This window comes from Amblyraja radiata, chromosome 3 (assembly GCF_010909765.2).
Source record: "Amblyraja radiata isolate CabotCenter1 chromosome 3, sAmbRad1.1.pri, whole genome shotgun sequence".
NCBI lineage: Eukaryota > Metazoa > Chordata > Chondrichthyes > Rajiformes > Rajidae > Amblyraja > Amblyraja radiata.
In genome coordinates this window covers 129,560,646-129,573,177 of record NC_045958.1, presented here as the reverse complement: position 1 = coordinate 129,573,177, position 12,532 = coordinate 129,560,646, and the positions used below count along the sequence as shown (strand labels likewise).

General features: G+C 48.0%; 1 protein-coding gene across 1 annotated transcript in view; it reads right to left on the bottom strand.

The window, feature by feature from the left end:
* Positions 1-12,532, bottom strand: part of tenm3 (teneurin transmembrane protein 3) — a 702,745-nt gene that overhangs the window by 36,778 nt on the left and 653,435 nt on the right. Inside the window, 2 exon segments of the mRNA XM_033018762.1 lie at positions 1,044-1,119; positions 1,121-1,277. Of these exon segments, the coding sequence (XP_032874653.1) occupies positions 1,044-1,119; positions 1,121-1,277 (233 nt within the window).

Sequence of the window (12,532 nt, the reverse complement as noted above, 5' to 3'; positions counted from 1 at the left end):
TTTTCACACTTCTGTACCTCTTGCCTGATGGGAGAGGGGAGAAGAGGGAGTGGCCAGGGTGCGACTGGTCCTTGATGATGCTGCTGGCCTTGCCGAGGCAGCGTGAGGTGTAGATGGAGCCAATGGAAGGGAGGTTGGTTTGTGTGATGGTCTGGGCTGCGTCTCTGCAATTGTCTGTGTGTCCAGCCACCGTGTTGCCCGGTGTTATTCTATGTCTGGGCTATGCCAGTGTGTCTGTGTGTCCAGCTGTGTGCTGGGTGCCAGAAGGGTCCGGGCTGAAGAGTTGAGTAGAGGAGCCAAGAGGTCCTTCTGCAGTTGTACAGGGCACTAGTGAGACCACACCTGGAGTATTGTGTGCAGTTTTGGTCCCCTAATTTGAGGAAGGACATTCTTGCTATTGAGGGAGTGCAGCGTAGGCTTAGAAGATAAATTCCCGGGATGGCGGGACTGTCATATGCTGAGAGAATGTAGCAGCTGAGCTTGTATACTCTGGAGTTTAGAAGGATGAGAGGGGATCTTATTGAAACATATAAGATTATTAAGGGTTTGGACACGCTAGAGGCAGGAATCATGTTTCCCGATGTTGGGGGAGTCCAGACCAGGGGCCACAGTTTAAGAATAAGGGGTAAGTCATTTAGTACGGTGACGAGGAAACACTTTTTCTCACAGTGAGTGGTGAGTCTGTGGAATTCTCTGCCTCAGAGGGTGGTGGAGGCAGGTTCTCTGGATACTTTCAAGAGAGAGCTTAAAGATAGCGGAGTCAGGGGATATGGGGAGAAAGCAGGAACGGGGTACTGATTGGGGATGATCAGCCATGATCACATTGAATGGCGGTGCTGGCTCAAAAGGGCCGAATGGCCTGCTCCTGCACCTATTGTCTATTGTCTATTGACAGTTGTTACTCTATGTCTGAGCGAGGCAAGTGTGTCTGTGTATCCAGCTGTGTTCTGGGCACCAGACGCCACCGTGCTGCCCAGCGTTACTCTATGTCTGAGCGAGGCGAGTGTGTCTGTGTCTCTCGATGTGTTCTGGGCCCCACCTACCTTTGGGACTCATGAGCGAAGCTTCCACCGCCTTGCCCCCATCTCCACACCGGGCCTCGTCGAAGGGCAGACACTGTTTCCCCAGTCCCCGCCGTCACCTCGGAGTTTGCGGTCACGTCTTTGTCACCGGACAGCGACTTTGGGTGGTAAATCCTGCGTGTGCTGGTGTCCGAGATGTACAGGTCTCCCGTGACCGGGTCTGTCGCCAAGTAATACCGATGGGCCGGGTTGTTGCTGTAAAAGGAACACTTCTTATTGTGGCATCGAGAAATGGAACATAGTATTGAATTAGTGGATTACTGAATCATAGCGTTGTAGAGTGATACAACATGGATACAGGCCCTACGGCCCAACGCATACCCCATCTACACTAGTCCCACCTGCCTGCGTTTGGCCCACATCCCCCCAAACCTGTCCTATCCATGTACCTGTCCAAATGTTTCTGAAACGTTGCGATTGTCTCAGCCTCAACTACCTCCTCTGGCAGCTCGTTCCACACACCCACCTCCCATCAATGTGCTGAAAGCCTTGTTGAACGGCCTCCACAGCCTTCTTTGCCACAGATGGCTGAGGAGGCCAAGTCAAAGGAAATTGTTTAAGGCAGAGTAGGATAGATTCTTGATCAGTACGGGTGTCAGGGGTTATGGGGAGAAGGCAGGAGAATGGGGTTGAGAGGGAGAGATAGATCAGCCATGATTGAATGGTGGAGTAGACTTGATGGGCCGAATGGCCTAATTCTGCCCCAATCACTTGTGACGTAATGACCATCATTACCCTATCCACACGTGATGGCACTTACAAGATTCAAAATTAGATTTTTTAAAAGACACAGTGCTGGAGTAACTCAGCGGGTCCATGTTCTCCACAGATGCTGCCTGACCCGCTGAGTTACTCCAGCACTCTGTGAAACGTCACCTATCCATGTTCTCCACAGATGCTGCCTGACCCGCTGAGTTACTCCAGCACTCTGTGAAACGTCACCTATCCATGTTCTCCACAGATGCTGCCTGACCCGCTGAGTTACTCCAGCACTCTGTGTCTTTTTTTTTGTCAACCAGCTGTTCCTGGTTCTACCAAATTCTGTTTAGTTGACGGTGTATTTCTAAATAGTGATCTATCAAATGAAATACACAAATTAGTTTGGTGAGGAGATACAGCAGGGAAACAGGCCCTTCGGTCCATCAAGTCCGCGCCGACCAGCGATCACCTGTTCACACTCGTTCTATGTTAGCCCATTTTCACACCCACCCCCTACACACTCAGAGTGATTTATAGAGGGGGTGATTAACTTGCACGCCTCTGGGATGTGGGAGGAAACCGGAGCACCCGGAGGAAACCCAGGCGGTCACAGGGAGAAACGAGCAAACTCCACACGGGCAGCAGCTACGAACCCGCACGTCTCTGCGGCACGCGGGGAAAGCGGGAGGTTATTGTCAACAAAGATTCAGAAAAAGTGGAGCCCTGCCTGGCGGGCTGCCAACGTCATCCGAGTATCGTTCTGCAGAGTATCTTAGCCTGTCTTACAACGAGCAGGCGGTGAAGAAAGCTAATGCAACGTTGGCCTTCATAACAATAGGATTTCAGTATAGGAGTAAAGAGGTTCTTCTGCAGTTGTATAGGGCTCTGGTGAGACCACATCCGGAGTATTGTGTACAGTTTTGGTCTCCTAATTTGAGGAAGGACATCCTTGTGATTGAGGCAGTGCAGCGTAGGTTCACGAGATTGATCCCTGGGATGGCGGGACTGTCATATGAGGAAAGATTGAAAAGACTAGGCTTGTATTAACTGGAGTTTGGAAGGATGAGGAGGGATCTTATAGAAACATACAAAATTATAAAAGGACTGGACAAGCTAGATGCAGGAAAAATGTTCCCAATGTTGGGCGAGTCCAGAACCAGGGGCCACAGTCTTAGAATAAAGGGGAGGCCATTGAAGACTGAGGTGAGAAAAAACGTTTTCACCCAGAGAGTTGTAAATTAGTGGAATTCCCTGCCACAGAGGGCAGTGGAGGCCAAATCTCTGGATTGATTTAAGAGAGAGTTAGATAGAGCTCTAGGGGCTGGTGGAGTCAAGGCATATGGGGAGAAGGCAGGCACGGGTTATTGATTGGGGACAATCAGCCATGATCACAATGAATGGCAGTGCTAGCACGAAGTCTGAATGGCCTCCTCCTGCACATATTTTCTATGTTTCTATGTTTCTATGAGAGGGGACTGAGAACTGATTAAAGGACAAGTGAAATGCAGGAGCTGTGATCATTTGAACGCCCATCATTGTAAGTTCATATACACCAGAGTGTTCATTGCAAAGACATGCTCACAGAATGAAAGCTAGAATCCATTAATCGTGGTGGTTTAAGAACTCCCACTGAGTAAATTCATTCAACAAATCATTATTTTCTTCGGACAAATCCGAGTGGACGTTAGACTTTAGAGATACATCGCCCTGCGGCCCACTGCGTCCGCACCGACCAGCGATCACCCCGTACACTAGCGCTATCCGACACTCTGGGGATAATTTAACCAAAGCCACCTGTACGTCACAGAGTCATAGAGTGATACAGCGTGGAAACAGGCCCTTCGGACCACTACACTGGGGACAATTTACAATTTTGACCAAAGCCAATTAACCTACATAGAAACATACAAAATAGGTGCAGGAGGAGGCCATTCGGCCCTTCATTCTCGTAAACCTCCTCTGGACCCTCTCCAGGGACATAATAGACTAAACTAAATAGGAAGTATAGGAAGGTTCCCAAAGAGGCTGGCAGGAACAATATTGGTGACAAATTGCAGGCAGTAAGACATGTCTGGATAGTAATAAATGAGAGTTTACGATTAGGATTGATTCTAATTTATTGAATCTCGTTTGTTTCAACCATTTATCTCTGAGATCACTGTAATATCTTAGGCTGACAACCAAACCTAATGTAACTGATACAAATGAATTTGGCTGGCTGACCCTTTGACAATGGAATACCAGCGTCTTCAGGATTTATTTCAGCTTTCGTTTAGTTTAGTTTAGAGATACAGCGCCCAACCAGACCCTTCGGCCCACCGAGTCCGCGCCGACCAGCGATCCCTGCACACTTGGAACAATTTACAGTCGTTACAATTAACCTGCAAACCTGCACGTCTTTGGAGTGTGGGAGGAAACTGGAGCAGCCTGAGAAAAACCCACGCAGGTCACGGGGAGAACGTACAATCTCCATACAGAGAGCAACCGTAGCCAGGATCGAACCTGGAACTCTGGCGCTGTGAGGCAGCAACTCTACCGCTGCGCCACCGTGCCGCCCTCGAAAGTTACCGAAAAAAAATTGTCAGCCTAGTTCTTAAACCGTGCTGAGGTCTCCATGGTAACTTGGGCTAAACATCCCCCCTCCCCTCACTTCTCCCCTCGACCATCAGGCAAGAGGTACAGAAGTGTGAAAACGCACACCTCCAGATTCAGGGACAGTTACTTCCCAGCTGTTATCAGGCAACTGAACCATCCTACCACAACCAGAGAGCAGTGCTGAACTACTATCTACCTCATTGGAGACCCTCATGGGCCTGTCCCACTTACGCAACTTTTTCGGCGACTGCCGGCACTCGTCATAGTCGCAGCAGGTCCCCGAAAATGTTTGACATGTTGAAAATCCAGCGGCGACCAGAACAAGGTACGACTCTTTGGGTGACTACTCACGACCATACAGGCTCACGGCCTGTATGGCCGTGAGACGCCTCAAAGAGTCGTAGCGTCTTTCTGGTCGCCGCTGGATTTTCAACATGTTGAACATTTTCGGCGACCTATGACGGGTGCCGGCAGCCGCTGAAAAAGTCGTGTAAGTGGGACAGGCCCGTCAGACCGATCCTTGATCGGACTTTGCTGGCTTTACCTTGCACTAAACGTTATTCCCTTATCCTGTATCTGTACACTGTGGACGGCTCGATTGTAATCATGTATTATCTTTCCGCTGACTGGTTAGCACGCAACAAAAGCTTTTCACTGTACCTCGGTACACGTGACAATAATAGATCTAAAACGATTTCTGGATCAATCACTGTTACGTTTTCTGTTAAGTAAGCCTTTCTAATCCATTTACATCAACACCTATCCCTCTATCCGATCAAATAATTCCTATTTAAATCCCACTTAATTTTTGGAATTATTCCCAGTTCTTCATCTTGCTTGAGTGTGGGATAAGTCGTAAAATTAATGGATTAACAAACGGTCCTTCGATATGTTGGCAGTGCACAAGTATTGCTAAAGATAGTACACAAAGTGCTGGAGTAACTCAGCAGGTCATAGAGTCAATAGACAATAGGTGCAGGAGTAGGCCATTCGGCACTTCGAACAGGCACCGCCATTCACTGTGATCATGGCTGATCATCCCAAATCAGTATCCCGTTCCTGCCTTCTCCCCTTATACATACAGTGATACAACATGGACACAGGCCCTTCGGCCCAACTTGCCCACACAGGCCAACATGTCCCATCTACACTAGTCCCACCTGCCTGCGTTTGGCCGATATCCCTCTAAACCTGCCCTATCTAACTGTTTCTTAGATAGTCGGGATAGTCCCTGCCTCAACTATGTCCTTTGGCAGCTCGTCCCATACACACACCACCCCTTGTGTAAAAAGGTTACTCCTCAGATTCCTATTTAATCTTTCCACCTGACCTTAAACCTATATCCTCTGTTCCTTGATTCCCCTACTCTGGGCAAGAGATTGTGCAAACACCCAATCTATTCCCTTCATGAACTTACACATTTCTAATAGATCACTCCTCAGAGTCCTGTGCTGTTTTGAAGAAGGGTCCCGACCTGAAATATCAACCATCCTTCTTCTCCAGTTGCAGTTGTACAGGGCCCTAGTGAGACCACACCTGGAGTATTGTGTGCAGTTTTGGTCCCCTATTTGAGGAAGGACATTCTTGCTATTGAGGGAGCGCAGCGTAGGTTTACAAGGTTAATTCCCGGGATGGCGGGACTGTCATATGCTGAGAGAATGGAGCAGCTGGGCTTGTACACTCTGGAGTTTGGAAGGATGAGAGGGGATCTTATTGAAACGTATAAGATTGTTAAGAAGGTACACAAAAATGCTGGAGAAACTCAGTGGGTGCAGCAGCATCTAAAGTTTGTTAAGAGTTTGGACACGCTAGAGGCAGAAAACATGTTCCCGATGTTGGGGGAGTCCAGAACTAGGGGCCACAGTTTAAGAATAAGGGGTCGGCCATTTAGAACGGAGATGAGGAAACACTTTTTCTCACAGAGAGTTGATAGTCTGTGGAAGTCTCTGCCTCAGAGGGTGGTGGAGGCAGGTTCTCTGGATACTTTCAAGAGAGAGTTAGATAGGGCTCTTAAAGATAGTGGAGTCAGGGGATATGGGGAGAAGGCAGGAACGGGGTACTAATTGGGGATGATCAGCCATGATCACATTGAATGGCGGTGCTGGCTCGAAGGGCCGAATGGCCTACTCCTGCACCTATAGTCTACTGTTTGGCATGTTACAATATTGTAGGGTGATATTAACAAGGCACAAGACTGGATGGCAACATACAACGTGATTCATGAGGTCATAGAGTCCAACATGAGGGTAACAAGCCCTTTGGCCTAACTCATCCATGCTGACCAAGGTGCCCCATCTAAGTTAGTCCTATTTGCCTGTGTTTAGCCCATATCCCTCTGTTTTTCTTTTCTATCCATGTACCTGTCCAAGTGTCTTTTAAAATGCTGCTATATGAAGTCGGATTTACCATTAGGCTTCGTAGGCTGAAGCCCAGGGCCTCGAAATCTACAGGGGGCCTCCGGCCAAGCTTGTATAATATTTTTGACACTGTCACAGACCTTTCTTACATATGCTGTCACAACGCACTGTAGTCTCTAAACAACCCTTCAGTAATTTCCCTTGCCCTTCATTTCAGAATCATCATGTTTGAAGCCGATAACTCGACACCAGCACTGGCAATAAATAAATAAAATTCCAGCCCCTTATCTCATTGGCCATGCTTGTCTGCATATCGGTGTCAATCTGGTGGACTCTTCCGTCTTCCTCTAGTGGTGGGGTTGGGGGATTGAGAGGGGCCTCACAAGTGGAACAGCCTAGGGCCTCTCTTCATCTAAATCCGGCACTGACCTGCCCCAACTACCACCTCTGGCAGACCGTTCTATAAACCCAGTAGCCTGAGTGAAAAAGTTTCCCTTCGGGTTCCTACGAAATCTTTCCCCTCTCACCTTAAACCTATGCCCTGTAGGCCTTCATTCTCTACTGTGGTGGTAAAAGATTCATCCTATCTATCACCTCATGATCTTACACCCCTCTATAAGATCATCCTCCTGCACTCCAAGGAATAGAGTCTTACGGGCCTGTCCTACTTGCCGATTTTTTTCAGCGGCTGCCGGCGACTGTCATGGTCGTAGCAGGTCGCCGAGAAACCGGCGGCAACCTACGGCATCCTGGCGACAACCTACGACAGCGCCTACGTCAGGAGAAGTCAAGCTACGCTCATTGGCGTCAAACCCACTGTCGGCGAAAATGTTTCAACGTGTTGAAAATGTAGCAGCGACCAGAAAGACGCTACGACTTTTGCGCGACTGAGGAGACGACTCCCGGCGACCACCGGCGAACATGTGGCGACAAACTAGTCGCCTGTTGTAGACTAAAAAATCGCCTAAGTGGGACAGGCCCATTAGCCGGCTCAACCCTTCATTGTCATAGAGTGATACAGCGTGGAAATAGGCCCTTCGACCCGTCTTGCCTACACCGACAAATATACCCCATCTACACTAGTCCAGTGTTGGGCCCATATCCCTCTAAACCTGTCCTATCCACGTACCTATCTAAATGTTTCTTAAACGTTGCGATTGGCCCTGCCTCAACGACGTCCTCAAGGCAGCTCGTTCCATACACTCACTATTCTCTGTGTGAAAAAGTTACTCCTCAGATTCATATGTTTAAGAAAGAACTGCAGATGCTGGAAAAATAGGCTTGGCGATCGCTTCGCCCAACACCTCCGCTCGGTTCGCAATAGCCAACCTGATCTCCCGGTGGCTCAGCACTTCAACTCCCCCTCCCATTCGTGTTCCGACCTTTCTGTCCTGGGCCTCCTCCTGGGCCACCACCGCAAATTGGAGGAGCAGCACCTAATATTTCACTTGGGCAGTTTACACCCCAGCGGTATGAACATTGACTTCTCCAATTTCAGCTAGTCCCTGCTTTCTCCCTCCTTCCCCTCCCCTTCCCAGCTCTACCACAGCCCACTGTCTCCGCCTCTTCCTTTCTTCTTCCCCCCCCCCCCCCTCACCCCTACATCAATCTGAAGAAGGGTCTCGACCCGAAACGTCACCTATTCCTTCGCTCCATAGATGCTGCCTCACCCGCTGAGTTTCTCCAGCACTTTTGTCTACCTCGGATTCATATATTTTTCCCTTCACCTTAAACCTGTGTTCTCTGGTCCTCGATTCCCCTACTCTTGGCAAGAGACTCTGTGCGTCTACCCGATCTATTCCTCTCATGATTTTATACACCTCTATAAGATCTCCCCTCATACTCCTGATCTCCACGGAATAGAAACCCAGCCTGCTCAACCTCCCCCTGCAGCTCAGACCCGAGTCCAGGCAACATTTGTGTAAATCTTCTCTGCACCCTTTCCAGCTTGACAACATCTTTCCTATAAAATGGCGCCCAGAACTGAACACAACACTCTAAATGTGACCTTATGTCCTCTGGTTCTCGATTCCCCTACTCTGGGCAAGAGACTCAGTGCATTTTCCCAATCTAGTCCTCTCCCTATGGCTCAGGCCCTCGAGTCCTGGCAACATCTTCGTAGAGGACACTGTGACTATCTTGGGCTTTAAACTAACAGGGAGGGGGAGGGGTACAGGGATGTAAGACGATGATTTGTTATAAACTGGTGGAAATTAATTTATTTCTGTGCCAATGAAAAGCTAATTACAGGAAGCACTGGATTAAGGAACATGCCTGAAACCATTAACCGGGCCAATTTTGCCACAACTATTCATGAATATAGATTAAAAATAAAGCCTGTTCTGAAAGCATCTGAGGATATTTATTAGTCCTGTGTTAGTATTAGGCTGGCTGCCTCTATATATTGTGCTTGCATGGGGAGCTGTACAAAGCGGAGAATCTGGTGCGGTTCACTTTAGTCCATTGTCCCGTGTACCGAGGTACAGAGAAAAGCTTTTGTTGCGCGCCAACCAGTCAGCGGAGGGTTATGTCCGTGCCCGGGTGGGGTTAGAAAGGGAATACGCCCTGTCCACGGGCACCCTGAGGGAGTTCCGGGACCGCTGGGCTCCGCAGGGTGTTGAATGTATCCTCAATAAGGATTGTAACATAGTTGTATTGTAGTTTATTGTGGATATATGTTTGTATTGTATCATGGTGGTGGGTTCTGGCTTGTTTTATTGTAGTGTAAATATCATTTTTTAATAATTGAATACATTTTTTGATTTAAAAAAATAAAAACAAAAATAAAAAAAGTCAGTGGAGAGACTCCAATTTTCTTGATTAGAATGGGTGTCAAGGGTTACGGGGAGGAGGCAGAAAAATGGGGTTCGGAGATAGAGATCAGCCATGATTGAATGGCAGAGTAGACTCGATGGGCCGAATGGCCTAATTCTACTCCTATAACGCATCGACTTGTGTACGTGATTACAATCGAGCAGTCCACAGTGTACAGATACATGATAAAGGGAATAACGTGAATAATGTTTTGTGCAAGGAAAAGTCCAGTCAAGTCTGATCAAGGACCGAGGGTCTCCAATGAGGTGGGTTGTAGTTCAGGACTGCTCTCTAGTTGTTGGTAGGTTGGTTCAGTGTAACCATGCTGTGGGATCTTAGCGGAATATAGTGTTAAGGGGCTGTCCCACTTGGGCGACCTAATTGGCGAGTTTAGAAGAGTTTAGGAGAGTTTGAAAATGTGACATGTTGAAGACCTCCTTCGAGTGTGTTGAAGACTAGCTACGACTAACTTCGGGAAAATTGGACACCAAATAGTGGAGAGTGAAGACTATCTTCGACTATGATGAAGTCTACCTTCGACTACCTTCGACTACCCTCGATTACCTACGACTAACATGCCGACCTACTACGACCTACTAAGACTAAACCTACGAGTAAAAAAAGTATCGATTGTTTCCATGGCGACCTTTTTTTACTCGCGGGCATTTTTCCACATGTTGAAAAATACGCCGCGGCCTAGCTGAGGCCTCGAGTACACTCTCGAGCATGAAGGAGAGTTACAAAGACCTCCTGCAACCTCGCGTCGACCATGCTGCGAGTATGAGTCGAGGGCAAACTCGCCAGAACTCGCCGATTAGGTCGCCCAAGTGGGACAGCCCCTTTAGGCTGTGGGACGATATGCCTTTGACTCAAATGCTTTGGTTACTTATCATGACGTTTAAGAGACATTTGGACAGGTACATGGATAGGATAGGTTTAAAGGGATATACAGTATGCCAAGTGTGGGCAGGTGGGACTAGTGTACATGAGGTATGTTCCTGGCATGGGCAAGTTGGGCCGAAGGGCCCGTTTCAGTGCTGTATAGGTTCATAAGTTAATCACTCCCTAATTTGAGGAAAGACATCCTTGCTATTGAGGCAGTGCAGCGTAGGTTCACGAGGTTAATCCCTGGGATGGCGGGACTGTCATATGAGGAAAGATTGGAAAGACTAGGCTTGTATTCACTGGAGTTTAGAAGGATGAGAGGGTTTCTTATAGAAACATATAAAATTATAAAAGGACTGGACAAGCTAGATGCAGGAAAAATGTTCCCAATGTTGGGTGGGGAGTCCAGAACCAGGGGCCACAGTCTTAGAATAAAGGGGAGGCCATTTCATACTGAGATGAGAAAAAACTTTTTCAGCCGGAGAGTTGTGAATTTGTGGAATTCCCTGCCACAGAGGGCAGTGGAGGCCAATTCACTGGATGGATTTAAGAGAGAGTTAGATAGAGCTCGAGGTGCTAGCAGAATTAAGGGATATGGGGAGAAGGCAGGAACGGGGTACTGATTGTGGATGATCAGCCATGATCACAATGAATGGCGGTGCAGGCTCGAAGGGCCGAATGGCCTACTCCTGCTCCTATTTTCTATGTTTCTATGTCTAAGTCTGAAAATAGTACAGTGAAACGCTGTTTTGTTGCGTGCCATCCAGTTAGCGAAAAGATCTGTACATGATTACAATCGAGCCGTCCACAGTGTGCAGATACAGGATAAAGGAAATAACTTTTTGTGCAAGATAAAGTACGATCAAAGATCGTCCGAGAGTTTCCAACGAGGTGGATGGTAGGTCAGGACTGCTCTCTAGTTGGTGATAGGATGGGTTCTTGCATGGATACAATAGACAATAGGTGCAGTAGGCCATTTGGCCCTTCGAGCCAGCATCGCCATGATCATGGCTGATCATCCCTAATCAGTACCCCGTTCCTGCCTTCTCCCCATATCCCTGACTCCGCTATTTTTAAGAGCCCTATCTAGCTCCTGCCTCCACCGCCCTCTGAGGCAGAGAATTCCGACACCACTCTCTGTGAGAAAAAGTGTTTCCTCGTCTCCGTTCTAAATGGTTTACTCCTTATTCTTAAACTGTGGCCCCTGGTTGCTGGACTTCCCCAACATCGGGAACATGTTTCCTGCCATGTAGCGTGTCCAAACCCTAAACAATCTTATATGTTTCAATGAGATATCCTCTCATCCTTCTAAACTCCAGAGTGTACAAGCCCAGCTGCTCCATTCACTCAGCATATGACAGTCCCCGGATACGGAAGGAATGGAGGGACATGGATCATGTACAGGCAGATAAGGGAGGTCATGTTAGGCATGGACATTGTGGGCTGAAGGGCCTGTTCTTGCACAATATTGTTCTATGTATATTCCTTTTCTCCAGATGATAAATAGTCTTGACCTGAAACATCACCTATTCCTTTTCTTCAGAGATGGATATTTTTAAGGCGGAGATTGATGGATGTTTGATTAGTACGGGTGTCAGGGGTTACGGGGAGAAGGCAGGAGAATGGGGTTGGGAGGGAGAGATAGATCGGCCATGATTGAATGGCAGAGTAGACTTGATGGGCCGAATGGTCTAATTATGCTCTTAGAACCTATAAACTTAAGAAGGTGGACAAAAAAATGCTGGAGAAACTCAGCGGGTGAGGCAGCATCTACGGAGAGAAGGAATCGTGGTTGAGACCCTTCTTCAGACTGTGGTCGGGGGGAGGGGAGGGGGGGGGGGAAGAAAGGGAGAGGCGGAGACGCTAGGCTTGTGGGAGAGCTGGGAACTGAAGCTGCTGCCTGGTCCGCTGAGTTACTCCAGCATTCTGTGTCTATCTTTGTTTTGTTTAGTTTATGGTCACACGTACCACGTTTGTTGCGAGCTAACCAGTCAGCAGAAAGACAACACATGATTACAATCGAGCCACTCACAGTGTACAGATACACAGGATAAATGGAATAACGCTAAGTGCAAGGTAAAGCCAGTAAAGTCCGATCCT